At 37.9% G+C, this 25,951-nt stretch overlaps 1 protein-coding gene across 1 annotated transcript; it reads left to right on the plus strand.

The window, feature by feature from the left end:
• The first annotated feature begins 17,281 nt into the window (after positions 1 to 17,281).
• LOC120280766 lies at positions 17,282 to 18,082 on the plus strand. The gene has a single exon (XM_039287710.1). It carries the CDS (start codon positions 17,295 to 17,297, stop codon positions 17,976 to 17,978), a length of 684 nt encoding a protein of 227 aa, XP_039143644.1. The 5' UTR covers positions 17,282 to 17,294; the 3' UTR covers positions 17,979 to 18,082.
• Positions 18,083 to 25,951: the final 7,869 nt, after the last annotated feature.

Consider the following 25,951-nt stretch of genomic DNA (forward strand, 5'->3'; position numbering starts at 1 on the left):
GCACTATGGCATTCAGATTTTGATGGTGACAGTGGACTTTAGTCCAACACTGCAGTATGGGCTTCCACGGTCCGGCCTAATGGGAGGCGGCCTAGTCAACCCTGACTTTACCCTGGTCAAGAGGTGCACGCAGCCATTGACAAGCAGTTCTTATATGAGAAACCCGGGGTCACCACATGAGATTCTCAGTGGCCAACACCAAGGATGGCAGTATTGTGAATTTTAAAAGTTTTAAAATACCTTGGTGGTCCTGTAGCTAGTCGCGGCCACAATTATCTTGGGAATTGTTTAAGGCCAGCCTGTATATTGAGCGGTGCTCAATGTGTTGGAAAATGTTATTTACCTAGACTACTTTGGAACTATTATGTTAACTGTTAATCTATTGAATACCTGGATCTACTTTTATATGTTATTATTATTCTGGTAATTACTATTTAGAATTCTTTACTACTCTGTTATATCTATGTTGTCAACACTCACTGGGTAACATCTGTTGTTCAATAATCTATGTTCTTATTCCTCAGGCTGTGACGTTGGACTGGGTTGTGCTGGGCAAACAGTAAACTGACCTACCTTTTTCTTCTTGTCTAGGTTAGTTTGCAGTGTGCATGTAAATTCTATGAATCCACTAAAGTTGACTTTTATGTACTGTTCCTATATTTGTATTTTCTGGTTGTACTTGGAACCCTGGCTAGTTTTGTAGTGGAGGTTGTCTCCCTCTTCAGTACATTGTGGTAGCCGGTTTGTTTTGAGCCTTACAATGACTAGGAGGGAGGATGTTGTAGGGTCCCCTCCTTATTGTCGTGGCGATTGCCACCTGCCCGGCTAGAGTCGGTGCGTGATAATTTTAGTGGTATTAGAGCTAAAGGTTTAGGCCGATCTTAGTCCGAATCATAAACCTTTTGATTTTGCTACTAATTAGTAGATCCAATTACTAATTTGCATTTAGCATAAATGCATGTAGGAGTTAAGTTTGGAATTTGTTTTTCTTGTTCCTTTCGGCTAGAATGCCAGCACAACGTCCACGTGCACATCAAGGAGCCGGTATTCATTCTGAGGAACCTCCTCCTGTCCAACCTCCTTCTCCCTTTATGCAAGAGGTCAATTTAGAACATGAGCATGTTGTGGCAGCATCAGTGCATGCTCCAGGTGTCCTAGACCCTGTGCCTAATATTGCAACTCTAGGAGTAGTACCATCCCCGGGAGCTCTTCATGTCTTTAAAGCATATTGGGATGCCCAAGGTCGTCAGGCAACATACCAGGAGTATTGTGATTTCCTTGGTTATTGGAGTTTGTTTGGGGGATAGCTCGGTACTGATCCAGTATTTGCGCAACCACCACCCTCTCCAATTCTTTCAGTTTAACAAGTACTGATAGTAGACAACAAGATTAGTCAGAGCTTAGCCTTGTCCAAGTTACTGAAGGAAGTAGTTCAGTCGGCCTTGAGGGCTGAGAAATTGGTAATTGAAGGTAAGCACCTTCGTGAGAATCTGGCCAAGAGAGGAAACTCAGATATTTCAAGGGCATTCGAGGGTAGTAAGAATGAGGGCACATTTTCAGATTTTACAGGATCTAACTCCGTGAAACCATTGTTTGGACGAGTGGGCAGTAGAAAGGGTACTGCATCTGTGAGTGGCAGTTTTAGAGGAACGTCAACTGGAAATGTTCTTAGATGCCAGAATTGTAACAGATTTCATCCTGGTCCATGCTGGGAGCCACACAGATGCTATCAGTATGGGCAGACAGTCCACCTCAAGTCAGGATGGCGAAAGTTAGGCTGTGAAGCACCAAGGTCGGCACCTCCTACAGGATGACAGAGTCCATCTAAGGATGTATCACTTACTAGGTTTGCACCAATTGCTCCAACCAGATCAGTTGCTACTAGCAATATTACACCAGGTGAAGCACAGCGACCACAAATCCATTCTCAAACCAGAGTTTATGCCAGGACAAGTGGGGAAGCCAAGGACAGATCCAATGTTATTTCTTGTAATGTATCTACCTTTCGGCATGAGGTATATGTTTTGAGAGACCTAGGGTCAGAGAGATCTTTTGATAGCACTGCATTAGCATGTCATGTCAGTAGTGATCCAAACGCCCCTTGGTGAAAAGATTGTCAGAGTGGTAGTTTTTCAAGGATGTCATATCCAGGTGAAGGGTATAGATTTTGAGACATATCTGATTCCATTGGAGATGCAAGATTTTGATGCCATACTTAGGATGGACTGGTTGAATAGGCCTAAAGCCGCCATCGACTGTTTCCAGAAGGAAATGACCCTGCAAACCTCTTATTGATTTATTATGGTGCTTGAGGTTGAAAGGAAGGTTTTTTCGAGGTGTGTGATATCTTCTGTGAAAGAAAGGAAATTGTTGTGTAAGGGATGTAAAGCATACCTGATCCATATAGTGGATATAAGAATTGTTGCACCAAACTTCAACGATGTTCCCATTATTCAAGAGTTTGAGGATGTATTTCCTGATAAATTGCCTGGATTACCTCCAGATTGAGACTTTGAGTTTACTATTGACTTGCTACCAGATACTGTTCCAATCTCCATTCCTCCATATCGCATGGCACCAACAAAGCTTAAGGAGTTAAAAGTGCAGTTAGAGGATTTAGTAGACAAATGGTTTGTATGGCAGAGTGTATCATCTTGAGGTGCACTAGTTCTCTTGTGAAGAAGAAAGATGGTTCTTTCTGATTATGTATAGATTATCGGCAATTGAACAAGGTGACCATCAAGAACAAGTATCGTTTACCCAGATGATTGGTTTGATCAGGTGCGTGGGGCAAGAGTGTATTCGAAGATTGACTTTCGGTCAGGTTACCATCAGTTGAAGATTAAGGAAAGTGATGTGCCGAAGACAATGTTCCGTACACGATGCAGGCATTATGAATTTTTGGTCATACCATTTGGATTGACTAATGTCCCAGCCGCTTTCATGGACTTGATGTGCAGAGTCTTTAGACCATATCTTGACAAGTTTGTGATTATTTTCATCGATGATATTTGGATCTACTTAGTAACTAAATAAGAGTATGCGCACCATTTGTGTACAGCATTGCCGATCCTTCGAGAAAAGAGGTTGTATGCAAAATTCTCCCAGTCCGAGTTTTGGTCACAGGAAATGGTCCTTCTTAGACATGTGGTACCTAAAAAAATGAATTTGTGTGGACCGGAGGAAGGTTGAAGCAATGATTAATTAGGGTGAGAAATGTGAGAATAGTTCACAAGAGTGGAAAAGCTGCCAAACTTCAGTGCCAGTGCTTATACTGCCTACCAGTGGGAAAGAGTTTGTAGTGCTCATTGATATTTCACGACAGGATCTCGGCTATGTATTGATGCAAGATGGAGAGAGATGCTTGATTTATACCGATCATAAGAGTTTAAAGTATTTGTTCACTCAGAAAGAGTTAAACTTGAGGCAGCGTAGATGGCTGGAGTTGATCAAGGATTATAATTTGGTGATTGACTACCCTCCAGTTCTTCGGGACATGGATGTCAAAATTAAGATTAAGCCAAAAGGGGTTCTGTTGGCAACTTTTGTGGTAAGACCATAGTTACTTGAGCGGATTCAAGAAACTCAGAGAGCATATGAAGAGTTAATGAAAGAACTATAGAGGTTGGAATAAGGTAAACCTAGTGAATTTGGGCTTTGCAGTAATGGTATCATTGTTTTTCGGGGAAGGATTTGTATTCCAAAGGATACAGGACTTAGAAGTGCTATTTTAGAAGAAGCTCATTCCTCAGTATAAGAAGTACATCAAAGAAGTACTTAGATGTATCGTATGATCAGGGAGAATTCATGGTGATCTAGAATCAATTGTGAGATTGCAGAGTTATAACATGATGCTTAGTGTGCCATCAAGTAAAAGCGGAGCATCAACAACCAGCGGGATTATTACAACCTTCGCCTATCCTAGAGTATAAATGGGAGCATATTACTATGGATTTTGTGGTTGGGTTGCAGCGTACTCTTAAGGGGCATCATGCTTTGTGGGTCATTATGGACCGTTTGTCAAAATTAGCCCCTTTTTTAGCCATTTATACCCAGTATTCCTTGGAAAGATTAGCGAGGCTATTTATAAGAGAAGTGGTTAAACTCCATAGGGTACCTGTTTCAATTATGACAGATCCTAACCTGAGGTTCACATCTCAGTTTTAGGCAAAGTTTCATCAAGCTTTTGTGACCACTGTGACACTCAGTGTTGCATACCATCTTCAGACAGATGGTCAATCAGAGCGTATAATATAGACACTTGAGGAGATGTTGAGGGCTTGTGTTCTCGATTTCAAGGGAAGTTGGGACAAGCATTTACCTCTTATGGAATTTGCTTACAACAATAATTTGCATGCAAGTATTGGTATGGCTCCTTACGAAGCTTTGTATGGACGTAAGTGCTGCATACCTATTTGTTGGGGTGAAGTCTGTGAAAGAAAGCTGCAAAGTGTGGAATTGATTGAAGAAACCATAAGAAAAGTGAAGGTGGTTCAAGACAGGTTAAAAGCGGCCCAAGATCGACAAAAGAGCTATGCGGACAACAGGAGAAGAGATTTAGAGTTTCAAGTGGGTGATAGATTTTTCCTGAAGACATCACCTTGGAAAAGGGTAATATGGTTTCGTAGCAGGAGAAAGTTAAATCCTCACTATATTGGGTTGTTCTTGATACTTGAAAGAATTGGGCTAGTGGCCTATAGACTAGAATTGAAGCCAGAGTTAGAGACGATCCATAATGTTTTCTATATCTCATTGTTGAAGAAGTATGTACCAGATCTGTGACATACGCTTGAAACAACCCCAGTGGAACTTTAAGAAGATTTGACATTTGAAATGAGATCTGTTGTATCCTTGACCGCATAAAAAAGTGCTTTGAGGAAAGGTTGTGCCAGTAGTAGAGGCTCTTGAGAAAAGTGATCGGATTAAGGAGTTGACCTAGGAACCTGAACGATTCATGAAAGAGAAATACCCTGATTTGTTCAGTGAATCTGGTGAGCAGAAATTTTGAGGACAAAATTTCTCTAAGGAGGGTAGAATGTAATACCCTGTCTTGATTTTTGACCTCATGCACTTTTTAGATTTTTGTGCATGCATTAGGGGCAAAATGGTCATTTTGCACTAGTAGCATTCTTGCATGAGTGTACAGTAGGTTGTGTGTGAAAACCAGCAGAATACCAATGGCAAAACGGTCTTTTGTACTCACTCTTTCAATTTTCTCTTATAAAGGGTATTTCGGTAATTTCTCCTACTTAAAAAAAACTTGAAAATCTCAAATTGAATGGATAAAGAAGCAACGTGGCTTCTTTCTCTCCTTCACTTATTCTTTCTTCTTTTCTTTTCCTTTTTTTCCTTCCTTCGGCCGAACATCAAAATAGTTTGGAAAAATTTCTTCGGCAAGCTATTTCGGCGAATCAACGCTTCTATTTTCTTCCTCCCATTCTCCTGAGCTTCATAAGGCTTCGATTCAAGGTTTTCTCCTTCTATTTTCTTCATATTTCATTTTTTTTTAAAATCCTTGAAACCCTAGAAATCAACCTTGGTTTGAGTTGTTTTTGGACTCAAATCGAAGCCCTCTATCTTGTGATTCATTTATGTGTATGTCTGTGAAGAAATTTCACGATTTGGAGTTGTAAATCATCGATTAAGGGCAGTTCCACTGTAGCAAATTCGTGTGTTACTGTAGCAAAATGACGTCGTTATCCCCTAACACCCTAGAGTTACATGTTTGACATGCAACCTTGCATTCGCATGCATTTTAGTTTCTGTTCTTGTGTTCATTTGTTCTTGGATTCTTTGTGTGACTCTAAGTGGTGAAACTTCCTCCTAGGGGAAGGAAATTGCCGATCTATAAGCGCGTCTCAAGGCGAGATGATGGGTTCAGTGAGTGGTTTAATTGTTAATTGCATAGATTTAATAAGAGTATGATTGTATTTCTTTATATGTTTTATACCATGAATTTGATGCTAAGCCATATTTCATTTGCTAGATATGGATATTTTGAGTATGGAGTTATTTTGGCAAAGATTATTCCAGTATACTTATACATATGTATTTTAAAAGTTACATATTTACATGTATATGTATATGTATTTACATACAAAGGGAATATGGATTGATGTATATTTTTGTATTTAAGAATCTTATGCTTGATTCCTAGAGTTGGAATCTGAAAGAATTGCACTGTGGCATTCGGATTTTGATGGTGACAGTGGACTTTAGTCCAACACTGTAGTGTGAGGTTCCACGGTTCGGCCTAATGGGAGGTGGCGTGGTCAACCATGAGTTTACAATGGTCAAGAGGCGTGCGGAGCCATTAACAGGGAGTTCTTATATGAGAAAGCCGGGGCCATCACATGGGAATCTCAGTGGCCAACACCAAGGATTGCAGTATTGTGAATTTTAAAAGTTTTGAAACACCTTGGTGGTCCTTGACAAGATCCTTTCTTATATCCCGCAAGTGCACGGGTTTGTCGAAGTAATAATCCCGAGTGAGCGGGGTCGAATCCACAGGGAGTAGGGAGTAAAGATACTTAATTTGATTCTTAGCTATGTGAAGTATCAACAATGATAAGTGTGGTAATGATTTAATTCTCAGAAATTAAAAGCAACAAGTAAGAGAGCAAAAGTAAGGAGGAGGCAAGGCAATCGATAAAGATGGGGTACTCGGATGATGCTTCAACTAGGATAATCGCTTCAAGTGCAAGAACTCTCTATTATGCTTCCTAATCAATGCAATGGTGAGTCGTGGAGATCCTTACATATATAGTCCCAAATCTAAGGTCAACTGTGCCTAACTCTATACATGTCCCGGAGGAGAAATCGAACAATCTCAACACCTCGCACTCGCATAGAGTTGCAATGAATCTCTTGGTCATTTGAGCATGTTTTCAGTGAATCTCTGGTCAGTTATTCATAGTATAGGCAGGCTCGGAGTGCGTGTAATTGTGTAAAAAATTTTCTGCAGAGTCTGTAATTTTTTTCTAAGTTATCCAGAGAAGACACACGGCCATGTGGAATTTCTGCACGGGCATGTGTTTTCGTTCAGAGCTCATCCCGAGAGGACACAGGGGCGTGTATCTGCCCCAGTGAACGACCTTCTGACGGTCACAAGCTCGTGTTTAATTTCCATATGGGTGTGTGTTTCTCTATAGAGTTTAGAGCTCTATCCCAAGAAGACACAGGGGCGTGTGTTTGCCCATGTGGATGACCTTGTGAACTACACACGGGCTTGGGTAATTTCCACATACCCATGTGAAAATCTTCAGAGAGTTCTCCTCCATCCTGAGAGCACACAGGAGCATGTGAGTGCCCTTGTGAATACCCTTGTGAAGATCCAAATTTTCCACGGGTGGATAGAGAAATTTTCCACGGGCATGTGAAACACTAAGCCAAATTTTTCGGGTGGATAGAGAAGCCACAGGGACGTGTGGTTGTCCTTGTGGGTCGGGCACATGGGCATGGGTAATTTCCACACGCCCTTGTGGATGTACAGAATGCCAAGAGGCATGGTTTTCCTTTGAAACCTATTTCCGTTTCTTCATCCTTTCACTTCCAAACTCTCAACAGAACGTATCTTTTCACTCTCCCGACTTCTCACTGTCGATTTAAAGGTATTTCATTCGAGCTTTCCTGCCGTTTTTAAGGTTTTCATTCTTGTTTCATCGGTAAATCCTCATTTTCTTGTTCTTCGCCAATCTTGATTTATTTTGGTCAAATCTGATGGATGCTTCTTCGTTTACATGTTAAATGGTTGGTCAATCCTTAAGAATGATTTTCAAAGTTAATTTGTGATGTATTTTTGGATTTTAGCATAGTAGCCATGTGGCTTTCATGCCCCGTGGATCCACATGGGCGGTGGAATTTCTACACGACCGTGTGGATTTCTACAATATTGTTTTGTGAGTTTATTTGAGCGATATTCTTTTGAATTACAGCTGATGTAGCCCCTAGATCGAAGAAGTAAGCCAGCAACCATCCACGCGAGCATTCTCTGGAGCCGGAACATATGGAATTTGCGATTCCCGAGCATCAGGCTCATTTTGAAAGGTTGGCAAATCTTAAGTTTGGACAGACTCATTTTCCAGACGTGAGTGCTTTGAGAGAGGTTCAGCTTGTAGATGACATGGCCGATGAGGTTGAGGAGCTCCTTACCGTAAGCAGTTGGCGCAGATTGTTGTCTATTCATGAGCCTGCCATTAGTACGCTAACATTGGAAGTGTTGGCATCCTTTGAGTTCGACCGGTCTTATAGGAGCTTTGATAGTATTGACGCCATACAGTTCAGAGTATTCGGGCAGTATCACAGTATAAGCGTCACACAGTTTTCAGTCAGACCGGGTTTATATGACGAGGCATTTACGGACACTGAGGAGTGCGATCAACTACCAACCGATTATCTAGGTAGTTTGACCTCTTAGAGAGCATATAGGACATATGTGGTCAGGGCCAGTGTGAGCCGGGAATGTCCAAGGCTACTTGCCTTTCTCGGTCATCATACAAGTATATCCATGAGGTTCTCAGCCAATCGGTGAACTGTCGTGATGACAACACAGGGGTACTGAGCAGACAGGAGCTATTGTACTTGTACTCCATGGTGCAGAGCGAGCCAATTCATCTTGGGCACATCTTGGCTAAGTACAAGCCCCACCAGAGCCAGTAGAGGTTGATGGAGATGCAGCAGAAGGTTTACAGCCTGCGTAGGAGCCCAAGCTTGAGTTGATGGAGACCGAGGTACCACCTGCAGCACAGGAGCCACCTCTAGTGCACATGTTTTCTCTATCTCGAGCCTATGATCGCTTTGAGAGGCTCGAGAGTGTAGTAGGGATGCTCCAGGCAGAGATTACTGAGGTCCGCGTGACACAGGCCGTGAACCACACAGAGGTTATGGCGCGTCTTGACATCCTACAACAGCTAGTAGAGTGAGATGCGACCTCACCATTTGTGATGTGACCGAGAACCCCTCAGGATTCACCAGCACTACCTACTTCACCAGCAGCAGCAGCGGCGGTAGAGATAGCACCGGACACTTATGCTTGAGGCGTATTTTACTTTACTTGTTTTTGTACTTCTATTTCTGCATTTATTTTGAATTTGTACTACTCAGAAAGGGTCTTCCTTCTGCGTTTATCTTTTAATTTTGTTTGTCTCGAGATGTATTTCATTTTTATATCTTTATATACTCAAGTTTATTTTGTTTTTATTGAGCTTCACTGAACCCCCTTGTGTATATGTGCAGATGGTCTTGTAAGTATGGAAATTGAGGAATAGTCATAGACACGGTCATTATGATTTTCACATAGCCGTGTGTGCTCCACAATACATTGGAACTCAAATTTCAAAGAACATAGCTCTATCAAATGTACCATTAGGAGTTCAGGAGAGTATTGTTTCAATTGCCCACCTCCACATATGTTTTTGATTGCTTTATATTTTATTGTGCTTGCATGTGTACATTGAGGGCAATGTACATATTAAGTGTGTGTGTGTGGGTGGGGGGGTGTTCACATTACACATGTTCTATACTTACGCGTTGTTTATGCATGCTCATGTAGCCAACGGAAGTTCAACTTAGTTGCAATGGTTATATTCTTAGGTTTAGGAGAATTTTTAACATTGAATGTTCTCATGCTCTATTTTTCTACTTGAATTTTTAGGAATTTTTGGCCGATTGACACTTGTTGCACTACTCGCTCATTAAACATTGTGGAAACTCAAGTTCAATGTTTAAGGGACTAGTTTAGTTGTTTCTTGTTTTAATTTTTTTGAAAAAAAAATGGTTGAATGAAAAGAAAAAGAAAAAGATAGGTTTGTTTTGTTTGTGCAGTGGGGTTGGAAAAAGCTACCACCTATGAAGTATGGAGCTACTCTCATAAGTCGGATATTAGTTATGCCCTAATGTGAGAAAGAGCTATTTCATGGGATGAGTGAAAGCTACCACCCCTGTAGAAAGAGCTACCACCTCGAAAGTGTAAAAGCTACCTTTGCGGCCGCTTAGGAAAGGGCTACCTTAGAGGTTGTGTGAAGCTACTACCTTCTCCTTTCTTTTTGTACATAAATAAGTCCCTTGTACTTAGAACTTTGAGTAGTACACGTTGGGTTGACTTGAGTAAGTTTACACACACTTACACAATATTGCATTTGTTGCCCTTTTTTATTCTAGTTTTTAGCAAGAGCATTGATTTTTCTTATTCGGTGTTAAGATTTTCCCTTACTTGTAGAATGCTTCCCTTGCATGTTTTTGGTGAACCTAAGGCCAAGAACTTTCAATTTTTCCTTCTTCTATGCTTTAATGTGTTCTTTTTGCTTGTGGACAAGCAAAAGCTTAAGTGTAGGGGAGTTTGATAAGTGCTTGTGTACTAGTAATACGAAATATTATTTTCTAACATTTAGCATTACTTTTCTCATATTTTATCACTTATACATGTGTATTTGTGTTCTTTTGTGCATATAGGGTTTCGAATCAATCTTGGTAATCCTTGTGAATGAGTGACACACCGTGAGGGTTTGACAAAGCTGGTTTGGAGAGGGTTGAGAGGGTGAGTCGAGAGGTAGAGAAATGTTCCCTTTCCTATCCGGTGTGATTTATCCTACCTCCGTGTTCTAAGAGTTCTTTGCGGTCACAATAGAGTGAAGTACTAAGAGAGGAACTCCGTTCGGGCTTAGTTGCACAAGCAACAGAGTAAAGTGTTGTAGTAATCCTTAGTGCTGGATTGAGACTAGGGGTTTTTCGCCTAGACCAAAGGGTTAGATCTAGATTAGGGAATAACGTTTATCACTTGGAGTCCTTGGAGCTTTAAGCAGCCTTGAACAGTGTGAGGTGTTGAGACTGAGCGATTTCTCCGCCGGGGTATAGTGTAGGGTTAGTCACAGTTGACCTTAGGTATGGGACCGTGTATTTTAGGATTTCCATGACTCATTATGCATCAATTAAGAGACATAATGGTTGGTCTTGCACTTGAAACAATTATCCTAGGGGGAGCAATGTCCAGTTGCCCATTTTCTATTGATTGGCTCGCCTATCATTTTATTACGTCTCTCTCTTGTTTTCTTTATTTTTATTTGCATTGATATTGATCGCACCACTATTGATTTGTCTTCACCATAGTTAAGTAGCAATTCTTGTGTTTCTGATCACTATTCCTTGTGGATATTTCAAATATATGACTCTCTTATGAAAGATATATCTGTCAAAGACTGATGATCTAGCAGCAGACACTTCATCTTAAACTTTAGCATGTGGTATCACATTAGGGCATCATCCCTTTGATGGCAAGCATGGGACATGAACATCAGTTGCTGATGGTTGTGGGCTCGATACAAAGTTGGCATATTCTGAGATTGTCCCAAATTTAATCTCTATTCCAGTAGGCCCATATAAATAGATGCATTTGGCAGTTTCACCTAGGTACCTTCTCCAAGAAAAATGGTGCATGATGCAGTAGTATTCTTGTTACTTGCAGGCACCATTGTGGAAATTCTGAAAGAAGAAATTCACATTAGCATCATTAAATAAATTTCATAAAAGATTCTCATTCACACTTGCTTCAAATATGGGAGGAGAAGTCAAGTCCCACAAGGCATGCCAGAATTTGCAAGGTCCTATACTCTTACCAAGCCTTTAATTAGTGTTGACTGGTTAAAAATAATGAATCACAAATCAAATTTTTTTTTTTATATTTTAAATGATTCCAAGTCCATGACTTCCATTAGTGGCAAGCCTTCAATGGTTATTATCCTAGACTCTATCATGGGAACCTGCAATTAATACATAAGTGTGAATGAGAAATGACTGGACAAACATTAAATTAATTTTTTAATGTTTGTCCAGTCATACTTCTCTAGTTAAGAAGCAATTTAAGTATTTTTTACTCCCTACTCCCTTTGGATACAATACCCACTTACCTGGGATTTTATTACTTTGACAAACCTGTGCACTTGTGGGACACACGCAAGGGGCATTGTCATTAGGGTTCTTCTGATTGACAAAATCCTCAGGCTGTATCATGTACACATCCTCAAGGAGGTTTCCATTAAGGAAAGCCATTTTGACATCCATTTGCCATATCTCATAGTCATAATATGCTGCTATGGCAAGAAGAATCCTAATGGATTTGAGCATGACTACTAGTGAAATGGTTTTGTTATAGTCAATACCATGAGTCTGTCAGAAACCTTTTCCCACAAGTCTACCATTGAAGGTGGTATCATCCTTACGTTTGAAAATCCATTTGCGCTCAATGATCTTAGCACCTTCCGGTGGATAAACCAAAGTCCATACTTGGTTATCATACATCAATTGCATTTCAGATTTCATAGCTCGAAGCCAATTATCCAAATTAGAACTCTCAATTGCCTCTCGGTAGGTGATGGGATCATCCTGATCCAATAGTTCTAAGCTTTGATTGTTAGTAATGAGAAAACCATATTTCTTAGGCTCATGACGAATCCTACTAGACCTTCTTGGTTCTTTTGTAATGGGTTCGGGTTCTTTTGTAATGGGTTCGGGTTCCACAACAGGTTTTTGTGGTACTTGAACCTCCTCAAGTTGTAATCCACTCCCACTATTCTTCTTGAGAAGAAACTCCCTCTCCAAGAAAACAACATTCCAAGCAACAAACACTTTGTTCTCGTTAAGGTTGTAGAAATAGTATCCCTTAGTTTCCTTGGGATACCCCAGAAATAGGCATTTATCGGTCTTGGATGCAAACTTGTACGATGTTAACCTTTTAACATGTGACTCGCAATGCCAAATTCATAGAAAAGTCATATTAGGCTTTCGCCCAATCCATATCTCATATGGTGCCTTTTCAACTGCCTTAGTTGGATTTCTATTTAGTAGGAATGCAACAGTCTCAAGGGCATATCCCCAAAAGGATATTGGGAGACTAGCTTGAATCATCATTGATCGAACCATATCCAATAAAATCTGATTCCTCCTTTTTGATACACCATTGCACTGAGGTGTTCCAAGAGGAGTGAGTTGTGAAACTATTCCACATTCTTTCAAATAATGATCAAACTCTTGTCTTAGGTATTTACCACCTCGATCTGATCGAATGGCTTCAACACTTTTGCAAAGTTGGTTTTGTACTTCATTCTTAAACTCCTTGAATTTTACAAAAGTCTCGGACTTGTGCTTCATAAGATAGACGTAGCCATATCTACTGAAGTTATCTGTGAAAGTAACGAAGTACTCAAAACCATCTCTAGCATGTGTGCTTAATGGTCCACATACATCAAAATGTATTAGTCCCAATAAATCACCTGTCCTTTCACCTTGTTTGTTAAATGGTCTTTTAGTCATTTTGCCATGGAGACAAGATTCGCATGTCTCAAATGATTCAAAATAAAATGAGCCAAGAGCTCCATCCCTATGAAGTCTTGAGATGCATTTCTCATTTACGTGACCTAAACGACAACGCAAGAAGTATGAAGGGGTCTACTCATTCAACTTAACCCTTTTAGTATCTATGTTATAGATGGACTTGTGGTTTTTAAAGTCTAGAACGTAAAGCCCATTACTAAGCATAGCATTGTTATACAGAATGTCCTCACAAAAAATGGAAATAACATTATTCTTAATAATGAAGTTATAACCATCATTATCCAGACACGAAACTGATATAATGTTTCTGCTCATAGCAGGCACATAATAACAATTTATTAAATTCAAAACAAGTCCAAAAGGCAAAGTTAATAGATAGTCTCCTATCTCTATTGCAGCAACCATTGCTCCGTTCCCTACTCTTAGGTCAACTTCACCTTTAGTCAACTTCGCCTATAGTCAAACGTCTCCTATTTCTGAGTCCCTGCACATTTGAACAAATGTGAGAAACACATTCGGTATCAAATACCAAATGATATATAAATAGAGAGCTTGACTTCTATCATATAGATACTTGAAGTAGAGGGCTTGCCTCCCTTCTTTAACTCTTCCAAGTAGAGTGGACAGTTTTTCTTCCAATGACCAGCTTCATTGCAGTGAAAACACACACCCACCTTCTGAGGTTTGGGCTTGGGTTTCTTAGCCTCCTTGCCTTTGGAATAAGGTCCAACCTTCTCCTTTGGCTTGGACTTGGCTTTACCCTTGTCCTTGTCCTTTTATATCACACACACCCACTTTCCTCCCTTTCCCTTGTCCTTTCATATCATAAACACCGGGATGGATTTCTTGATACTCTGCTCAGCATTTTTAAGCATCCCATGCAGCTCGATAAGTGTCTTATCCATACCATGCATGTTATAGTTCATGACAAACTGATCATAACTATCTGGCATGGACCCTAAGATAAGGTCCACCGCAAGTTCCTTTCAGATCGCCGCATCAAGTTTCTCGAGAGTATCAATATATCCCTCCATCTTGAGTACATAGACACTTATGGAAGTACCCTGAGCCATCCTACAGGAGGTCAACATTTTTGTGGTCATGAACCTTTCATACCTGGCTTGTTCTTGAACATTTCCTTAAGATGAACATAATATCATAAGCCTCCATATCCACAAACTTCTTTTGCAATTATGGACTCATGGTGGCCGACGTGAGGTAGGTAACATCATTAGAGTCATTCTTTGACTTGTCGAATGCCTCGTTAATAGCAGCCATAGCGTTCCTTGCTGGTGCTTCAGGCAAAAGTTTCTCAATGGATTCCAATTCCCGTTCTTGCCTAAGAAAAATTCTCAGGTTTCGAGACCAATCAAAGAAATTAGTTCCATTTAGCTTGTCCTTCCGAAGGATAGATTGCAACAAAAAATTTTGTGGATTTGCATTATTGGTTGTCATTATGATCTACACATAATTAAAAGCAAGATTCAGTTATGAGGTCTTAAAATTTTTTTCCCACAATTACAAATTAATATCCCAATGTAAATAATTCATTTTTAGTGATTTATTGAGGGCCAAGATCCATATTTCACTTCATCTTGGTCAAGCTGAGCTTGTACACCCAAGACTAGGTTGTTTAGGTTAGAACTCTTTCCAATCACATCACATGTGATTCTTGGATATAATGTGGTTAACATTTAGTGTTAAAGCACACCCCAATCTTTTCAATGCCTATGGATAGGACCGTCCCACTAACCATGTTAAGTCAAACCTTTACTTGAGTGTTGGCCATAACCATTACCCCAACACTTGCCTCACAAAGATAATCTAACGCGCTCAGCTTTGACATGACCCCCATTTTGATGATCGATGCCTTGACAAGTTTCTAGTAAGGGAAGGCATTTTCATGACTTATTATTGTTGGAATTAATTACGGCTTACATGGAAATAGCGGAATTCCATTCATCCAAAACATATGTAAGGAATAAATAAAAAATAGAAATAAATGTGACATTCATAGGCTAAAAAATCCTAAGCTTAGAGACTATCTCTGGCACGTTCCTCTTTTGGTTGTGCCACAACGAGCTCTCCCACCAACCTTTGGGGCTCCGTCTTCATCAAGTCATCTTGTCTTTAATTCTATACAATATAAAATAAAAAACAAAACTAACGATGACATGCAGGCCATACACAAAAAATATAACGACTCGCAGGCCATATAAAAATAAAACCACACGTAGGCCGTTTAAACAGCTAAGGCCTATGAACGCACCAACCAACATTCATCACACACATATTAAATAAACCAAGAAAGAAAGACATGGAATCCGAATTTTAATTAACTTTTAATTTAAGGCATACAGGAATTGTGTGTTTAGGGTTTAAGAACTAACCCAGTGACGGGCTTGGGTGTTAACCCAAATGATCAAACCTTTGATCTATTTCATCAAATGAAATGTTCTTAAAAACCCTAAAACTCACTATTAGTTGATTTGTGCTATCAATCAAACTAATCAATTCCTTACATAGAATTTTAATGTTTAAGACATAACAATTATACCAAAAACAATAAAACAATCATACCAAAATAGCACATATATATATATATATATAATTGATTTTAAAATCCTAATCAAATCAAAATTTACAAATAGGAAATAAAATCTTTCTAAAAATAAACATGATCAATTATTCCCTAATCATATTAGGAAATAATAACTAGTTAATCGGATTAACAAAATTAACAGAATACGGATCTATCATCATATTCTATTAGCATGCAATGTCAATCAAAATAACATTATGAATAGATCTAACATCTAATCCTATAGGCATGCAAAACCTGTCTCTGGTACCACTGTTGGGATCTTATCACTCTAATAAGAGAATTACCATGCGAAAAATACATGCCAAAACGTAGCGGATAACAAAACTTTTAATAGCAAGTAAACATGATAAAACCCTAGTGCATGCAAGAACTAGGATGAAATTCTAAATAAATAGATAATTAAAAGTTATATATTTCTTTTGATGACGATTCTCAACGCACCCTTGTTTCCCCGAATTCGAAAGGGACTGCAAATCATGACTCCCTTCTACTATCATGTACACATGAACGCCTCTGGGAATCAAGCAGGATGCTAGTACCTCAAGAAACAACACTTGTTTCTTGGTTCGAATAGCAAGCACCCGAGATTCAAGAGAAAAGGGGCTGTAGGCGCGCATACGGCGGGTTCTGGCTGCGGGATCCAACGGCGGTGGCCAAGGGAGAAGAGTGGGTGGCAGCTAAAGTTTCTTAAGAGACAATCTCTCAATCACTCTATACTTTTTTTTCTCTCTTCTCCACATTTGGGTTAGACCAGCTATTTATATTGGAAACATAAAACCCTAATTTATGAAAAAACCCTTCACTCCTAATCAAATTAGGAATCTCTTCTTTACTTGATTAATTAAACTATTTTAATTAACCAAATCGATTAGATTGGATCAACACTTAATAAGAACCAACCCGAATAAGCTATTCGCTCCACCTAATTTAGGTTTTTCACCAAATCCCTAAATAGTGTATGATCCTGTAGGTCCATTTAACATTGGCAATGAGCTTAAACACTGGAAAAGCACTTTTAGAAAGTTTAAGAATAGAAAAACCACTTCTATAAAAAAAAAATTAAAATCGGCTTTAAACTAATTGGGAAAGTTAAAGATAACCTAAAAAGTTATTCCATCCTATTTTCTTTTTAAATATTCAATTAAGTAAAATGTTTCCCCTCCACCATATATGTATATATATATATCTTTATGTATGTATTTCGTCTCACAACAGTGATCACACGCTTACTAGGGGACCCATATGCTGACCCATGCAGTTTGAATTTGTCAAACACGTAGCCAACTCCTTCTTCCCTTCTCATTCTATTTAATATCCACCGACTCGTCACGCTTTCTAAACAAGCAGCTCACAGCCAGCTTAAAAAATGGCAACTTTCTTGCTTGCTCTATCATTGACCACCCTCCTTGTCACGACCTCCATGCGAGGCACAGCAGCCGTGGAGTACCAAGCCAGCAACAACGCCGGTGGAACCACCGGTGGCCAGCGCTTCGACAGTGACATCGGATTATATTACAGCAAGCAAGTACTTGTCTCTGCTTCATCCTTCATATGGACTACCTTCCAACAACAAGATGAAGCCAGCCGAAAAAACGTTCAAGTAATAACCCTAGTCATTGAGGACATAGACGGAGTGGCTTATACAAGCTCTGACAATATTCATGTCAGTGCACGCTATATTGGCAATTACCAAGGTGATGTGAAGACTGAGATCACTGGTGTGCTTTACCATGAAATGGTGCATGTTTGGCAGTGGAATGGGCAAGGTAATGCACCAGGAGGGCTCATAGAAGGCATAGCTGACTACGTTAGGCTCAAGGCTAACCTTGCACCGAGTCATTGGGTTCAACCTGGACAAGGTAACAAATGGGATCAAGGTTATGATGTTACAGCTCGCTTCTTGGACTACCTTAATGGCCTCGAGGATGGGTTTGTGGCACTTCTCAATGCTAAGATGAAGGATGGGTATAGTGATCAGTTCTTTGTGGATATTCTTGGCAAGACTGTTGATCAGCTTTGGAGTGATTACAAGGCTCAGTATGGTGGCTAATGTTTATTATACAATTAATGTTGTGTTTGCTATTAGTTCTGAGTGGAGTATTTATTAAATAAGGTTTTATTATCCAATATTATAAACGATGATGGTATGGTCAACACATTGGATGATTAATTTTTATCTTCATTAACCAACCAGTCTATTTTGCAATTTGGTGCTTTTTATTAATGTTTTGCCTTTATGTTAACTGATGGTCTTTATTTTGGCATTATATACCTATTCGAGGAGAGTTGCAAATGCTAAAATGAATTTCCAACACAAAAAATAATAATTTATTATTAATTAATTAAAATTAAAAGAAGACGTTGGAATACCAATAATAAGTTACTTATGGACCTTCTTTCCTAGACTTCATTGGGTGCTAATGTTTGCAATGAATGCATCAAAATGCTCAGCCGTGCAATAAGTCTGAAGTTTCTATCATTAAGTAAAAGATGAAGAGAAATATCAACATTTTAGATAAATGCAATTAGATAGACTTCATCATGGATTTATATACATGTAAGAAACATATTATCATTAATCTTGGCATTTCATTGTTTAGCCAATGAGAAGGCGTTGGTATTAATTGGAATCAGGATTGGGATCATATTTGACTGATTATTGCCATTGTTCTTAACCAAAAACTTTGAATTGACTCTTCATTATTTTTCGTGTACAAAGTTTCAAAATCACAGTTAAGCCAATATTGGAATTTCATCACCAGCACTTTTGAATCACTTTAAAATTAAAAAATTATTCTGCATAATTGACCAAACTTTGATATGGTTGCTGATGAACTTTGTGAGAGAAGTTATTATGGATCGCCTACGATCACCAGTATGGTTTGGTTTTTTTTTTAAAAAAAAAAAATGTGATCAACTCACAATCCCCAATCATTATTGTGAAAAAATTTAACTGTAAAAAGCAAAGGCGTCGATAAGGCTCGGCAGAACAAGTGGGGTCAAGGTCTACACACATAAACGTTGGAATCATCCGCACACAATCACTATTCACACTCCCAGATATGTGTCCTTACTCATTATTTGAACTCTCACCACTTGTGAAAAGTTTTAATAATAACCTGACTATCAATAGACCACTTGGTCATTGATAAATAAAATTCAACTCTTAACCTCTCATCTACAAGAGAAATGAGGTAAACATATCTGCTCTCTTTTATTTACGGAGGTAGTACTGTAAAATGTTTTTATGTTATCGTTCAATCTATTTTCTACAAATAAATTGATTTAATTAATAAATTGATTAATTAAACTAAGAAATGGAAATAACCACCAGTTATTTGTAGATCACCTCATAGAAAGACTTTAGAGAAGCTTTGCGGTGATTAGAAGGCTCGGTATGTGTACTAATTGTTTGAAATTAACATATCAACATGCTCTGCCGTGCAATAAAGTTTAAATAAAAAGTGAAGACAGGATCAACATTTTGAATAAATGCAATTAGATAAACATCGCCATGGATTTAACCGATTTATAAATATTGTTTCCAACATACGACCATTGACCTTGACATTTTCTTTGTATAGCCAATGAGAAAACATATGTCACATTACCGAGTGCATGGTCAAGAATCAATCCCGATGTTGATTTGCATAGTTCAACCTCCTAAATATTAAATATGATTTTTATAATAGTTTGCCTATAATACATACATGTAGCCGCCAATTGGCTATTTGAGAATTTCATAATTTATTTCATAAATTATTTCAAAAATAAAAAAAATTGTTAATACTAAATGTATTGCTTTCTTTTTATATTTGGCTTCTTAATCTACGGATAACAATTGAAATCAATAACACATTAATTAAAAAAAGTTAAAAACCTTTTTGTTTGAAATTAACATATCAAGATGCTCTGCTGTGCAATAAAGTTTAAATAAAAAGTGAAGACATGATCAACATTTTGAATAAATGTAATTAGATAAACATCACCATGGATTTAACCGAATTATAAATATTGTTTCCAACATACGACCATTGACCTTGACATTTTCTTTTTATAGCCAATGAGAAGACATATGTCCCATTACCGAGTGCATGGTCAATAATCAATCCCAATGTTGATTTGCATAGTTCAACCTCCTAAATATTAAATATGATTTTTATAATAGTTTTTCTATAATACATACATGTAGCTGCCAATTGGCTATTTGAGAATTTCATAATACATACATGTTTGGTTCAGTGTAACTGTAAATACAGTGGATTTCTAGTTACAATGTAACTGAAAATCCATGGATTTTATAATACAGTACAGTCAAATCTAGTGTTTGGTTAGATGTACTGTAGATGCTGTATTATAGGATTTTGTATTTGATAAGAGATATTTATAAATTTAAAATTAGAAATTTTTTTACATTATAAATATTTTAATGATTTTAAGTATCGTATTAATTAATTTAACTATTAATTTTATTATTAAATTAGTTACTAAATTTATTAGTATATTTATTTATTTATTTTTATTATATTTATAATTTTTTTAAATTTAATTTTTTAACCCAATAAAAAGTATTTTTGAACTTTTCATATTTTTTTAGCATGTTATTAATGATTTTTAATTATCGCATTGATCATTTTTAACTCTTAATTTTATTATTAAATTAATTATCAAAGTAATTATTAAATTTATTATTAAATTTTTATAATTTTTTTCATTCCACAAAAAAATATCCATAAATGTTTAATTATATTTGTTTTTCTTTAATTGGTCACATATAGGTCACAAGTTATGCATTTGAAGAAATTCAAAGATAAGGGATTTGGTTTTACGTCCAATTTGGCCGTAAAACCAAATCCCTCATTGGATGTAATATGGGTTACATTAGTTTTTGAAATCCTGTGAACCAAACACAGGATTTCAAAAAACCCAGTAACTCAAGTTACATGTAACTCAAAAACTCTCCAAACAAACGCTACCTTTTTTGTTTGAAATTAACATATCAAAATGCTCTGCCGTGCAATAAAGTTTAAATAAAAAGTGAAGACAGCATCAACATTTTCAATAAATGCAATTAGATAAACTTCGCCATCAATTTAACCGAATTATAAATATTGTTTCCAACATACGACCATTGACCTTGACATTTTCTTTGTATAGCAAATGAGAAGACATATGTCACATTACCGAGTGCATGGTCAAGAATCAATCCCAATGCTGATTTGCAGAGTTCAACCTCCTAAATATTAAATATGATTTTTATATTAGTTTTTCTATAATACATACATGCAGCTGCCAATTGGCTATTTGAGAATTTCATAAATTATTTCAAAAATAAAAAAAAATTGTTAATACTAAATGTATTGCTTTCTTTTTTTATTTGGCTTCTTAATCTACGGATAACAATTGAAATCAATAACACATTAATTAAAAAAAGTTAAAAAAACATTTTTTTAATAAATAAATAAATAAATAAATAAATATATATATATATATATATATATATATATATATATATATATATATATATATATATATATATATATATATAAAATTTTAAAGTTTTCAAAATTTAAAATTTACATACATAATTATACTCTCGAGGATGATAAATCAAAAGGGCTGCTATTGTCAAATTCATTGGATTGCTCCTTCGTTGCCTAGGTTTGACCCTAGCAATATTGGTCATAGCATTGACATATAGTTGGTGGAGCTGTAAAAGGCTGTGTCATTAATTAATTCATCATTGTTCCTACTAGAATATTTGGATTATGCTTGAGACATTCCCAATTATCTGAAGGTATTGGAGATTAATATATATCCAACAGACCTCTAACGAATGCTGTGGTTGGATTGACCTAACTTGATGTGGATTGACCACCATGACTCGATATTGATCAACCTCCGGATCGACCTTGGCTAAAGCCTAACATATCTTAAACTTGTTTGAATAATACTAAATTAAATGAATAATGAAGGAACAAAACATGTCAAAAATGTGTGTATTTGTGTATTATATTATTTTTGCCTAGTTCTCATCATATTCTAATGCTTCACAGGATGCTTACAACAAATAAATTGCCATATAGTGACGGAAAAAAATATAGGTAAAAATTAAAAATCCGTTAGTATAGGTCCCAAAACCATATACCAATGGTAAAAATATGTATCACAATTTTTTTACAATAAGTAAAAATCTAGTAGGTATAGACCTAGTTGGAATAGATATATTAGCTTTACTAATGGAATACAACTGTAAATATTAGTTAGCTATTGGGATAGCACTATTAGACTTGTTTATCATATACCAATGATAAAATGCATATTCCAAAATTTTTTTACAATTAGTAAAAGTCTTGTAAGTATAGACCTATACCACCGGTTGTAGCTTCTCTATTGATATAGCATTGTTAGTTTTATTTACCTTATAGCAAAGGTAAAAATGCCTATTCCCACATTTTTCTTACAGCCATCAAAAATATCTTAGGCATAGACATATAGCAACAGTAAAAAAATATTTGTTAGAATAGATTTATCAAATTTACCGACAATTACATTTTCCGTTACTATAGATACATTTTTAAAAGTAAAATTTTACTTTTATTAACGACTATATATGCTATTAGTAAAAGTATTCAAATCAATCGGTATAATCATTATTACACTTGCAAATATATTATGAACAATTTAACATATTTTTTACAATTGATATTAATTTATAATAGATTAAACCTTTAAAATTATAAAATTAATACAAAGACATTCTATCAAAAATTAAAACAAAAAACTATTTCATCATTCACAAATATATATTTGCATTGTGCATGTCTAATACATAATCATTAGTGGAAATTGCCAAAAAAAACCCCCTAAGTTTGCAATATTGCCAAAAACACCCCATTAATTTTGCAATCCCTAGAAACCCTTCCTTTTAAACTATATGTTTTTCAAACCCCCAAAGCATATAACGGATGTCAACGGTGTGATTTTTAAATTTTATGGATGAAAATGCCCTTGCATGGGGAGTCGTGGCTGCAGTTATTTCGGCGGTTTGAGAGGAAGTGGGGGGTTTTCCGTAGGGTAACCCTAAGAGACGAATTTACTGGAGCCGTATACTTGTTTTTTCTCAACTCGCGTCTTCAGCTTTTCCCTTTCCGAAGTTGTCTCTACCGGCACATCCTCTGTAATTTCAGCTTTTCCCTTTCCACCGGTATCTCGATGGAGAAGTCCCGCTCAAGTATTTGGCATTTCATCAGTTTGCAATCTAAGGTATTGATTATGGTTTTATGTTAACTATTCTGTTACAAAGAAAGATTTTTCGGTTTTGTTTTGTGGTTCTGTTTTTATTGGAAGATATTGAAGTCTGCAGGGGGATTTCTCGGCTGGGGTTTTGTTAGTCTGCAGGGCAATTTCTCGGCTAGGGTTTTGTTTTGTTTTGCATTTTCATCTGTATACACTATCAAAATATTTTTTCGATTGTTATGATTTGTGTAATGTTTATAATGTACGTTTCCTCTTTCATTTGATATGATTGTAGTTTTATAAATGAAGTTTACGTTTAATAAATGAGGGGTTACCGTTTAAATATTGTTGTCTCTGTTTAAGTATTGTTGTCTCTGTTTAAGAAACTAGGTCAGTGTTTAAAAAGTGATATTTCTGTTTAAGAATTGAGAGGTTACCGTTGAAAACCTTATATTTCCGCTTAAAAATTTGTGAATACTGCTTGTTGAATGTGTTGTTATTGTCGCAGGCTTGTGATTATGGTGGTCAATCTAGTTAATGGGCGATGCTATTTGACACTGGTAGTGGAGACCTTAGCTGAATTGAAAGATCACATGACCCCGCAACATTGAGAGATCATCCAAAGGACACCGTTTGCATCATTCACTGAGCTGGAAGCTATATTCCAAGAGAAGGTCATTCTTGATTCTCTATTGCAAAGGTACGATGGCCGCACCAATAAATTCAAGATCGGGGAAAGCCTGCTGAGTTTCAGGCCTGAAGATGTGGCCCTCATTCTTGGTCTGCATTGCGATGGCAACGCAGTCGTGTTTCAAAAGAAGAAAACCTGCTCAGCGTTCGAAAAACAGGTATTTATCAAAAACCTATGAGAGACACAGAGACTCCATCAAGAGCACTCTTGTGCAACTTGTTCGACAGAGGGGAGAAAAAGAAAATTTTATCAAACTCCTGATGGTGTACCTCATGGGTATAGTCATCTTCCCAAATACATCATGCTCGGTTCCGAACTGGATCGTTGATTATGTCGACGATCTACCCTCCATGGGGCGATGCGCATGGTCGTATGTGACGCACAAGTGCCTTATGGAGGACATTCCACAAGCAGCCGGTCGAGTGCAAGATAGATGCGCGGGGAAGAAGACCAACACAGGGTACATTAAGGGTTGCTCGGTCGCCCTTAACATCTGGTTTTACGAGTTGACAGGAACCGGAAAGAAAGTCCGTTTCGGCAAGATCCTAAGGATGTTGTGCTACGGTGAAAGTACTTACCAGAAGTAAGCGACGATAGAAACCAGCTTGTCATCGCTCGAAGGAAAAGGGGTAATAAATCATGGACAACATTTAACAGAAGTCTTTAATGTTTAAACATATTATTTAGCGTTTAACTTTATTATTTACAGTTTAAAATTTATTCATAAAAGTATACAAATTTTGTTCTCCGTTTAAATATGTTCTATAATGTTTAAATATATAAATACTCTATTTAAATATAGTTTTTATATTCTAAACTGAATGATTTCGCTGAAATTGTTTGGTTTACATATGTTAATTTCCTGAGCTAGTTCCGACGAATGCTGAAGAAGATATATTTGTTTGGGGCAACCGACGGATGGATGCTATTGCTCCGGAACCACTTGCTCGAAGGCAGGATAGAGGGCTGCCTTTATCGTGCGCACTCGACGCCGTTCTCCCACTTCCAGGCCACCACGCGCACGCATTCCTCGATGCCGGAGAAGCCCTCCCCTACCCCGCCAGATTGTAACAACCCCCCGACCACGACAACGAGCAGTCCCCCGATTGTAGCGACCCCCGACCATGGCAGCCCCTTCGACCGTGGCATCCCCACCGACGACACTAGGCGAAGATGTCACTGCAACTCTTATATAGGCGTGCCAGATATTGATGACCGAGTTTCCTCGGCTTGTCGCTCGAGTTGAGGCACTGGAAGGACATTCACAATCGACTGCGCCGTTCCTCCAAAGAAATGAAGCACCCGGGACGAACGAGGCGTCGGAATTTGACGACGATGACATTATCGGGGTGGTCATTCTAAGACGGCCACATTCGAAGAGACTTGCGAAAAAGAGGAGAACAATACTGCTTCTGTCTCCAGCGGCTGACGATGAAACAATAGCAACACCATCGGCGGCTGATGCTGTTACTGAGTCTGTCACCGTTGATGACATGGTCGTGACGGTGGAGGAGATCATAAATGATGTTGCCGTTGCCGCGGTTGAGAAGGTAATCTACTCTTTTGTTAATGAAATCCCCGACCCGTTGGAACCGACGACCGAGAGTGCGGCATCAAAGATGGACACAATCCCTGAAGAACTAGAACAAGCTAAGGGTCTGTCTCCCATTGATGCTGTTGTCGTGGCCACGGTTGAGAAGATCGTTGAATCTGTTGCCGTGGCCATGGCCGACAGTACCGCATCGAAGCAAGACACAATCCAATAACAACAAGAAGCATGTAAGGACATGTCTGCTGCGGTTAATTCTGTCGTCGTCCCCTCATCGAAGCCAGACACAATCCCACAACAACAAGAACCATGTAAGGATATATCTGCGGTTGATGCTGTCGTCGTCCCCGCATCAAAGGAAGATGCTACTGGTACTGAACACCGTCAAGGCTCAACAACAGTGCTGCATGATGACCCCGACCAAGCAATGAGAGATATGATCAAGGCCAATAAAAAATTAGACGAGATGACTCAGAAAGTCTTTGTTCCGAAGAAGAAAAAATGGGTTGGCCAATCGCGTCTTAACAAATATGAGCAGCAGTTG

The sequence above is a fragment of the Dioscorea cayenensis genome, chromosome 17 (assembly GCF_009730915.1).
Source record: "Dioscorea cayenensis subsp. rotundata cultivar TDr96_F1 chromosome 17, TDr96_F1_v2_PseudoChromosome.rev07_lg8_w22 25.fasta, whole genome shotgun sequence".
In the NCBI taxonomy this organism is placed as follows: domain Eukaryota; kingdom Viridiplantae; phylum Streptophyta; class Magnoliopsida; order Dioscoreales; family Dioscoreaceae; genus Dioscorea; species Dioscorea cayenensis.

Bases quoted from the DNA above. Each gene is read 5' to 3' on its own strand.
- LOC120280766 (XM_039287710.1), top strand. From the start codon at position 17,295: ATGGCAACTTTCTTGCTTGCTCTATCATTGACCACCCTCCTTGTCACG.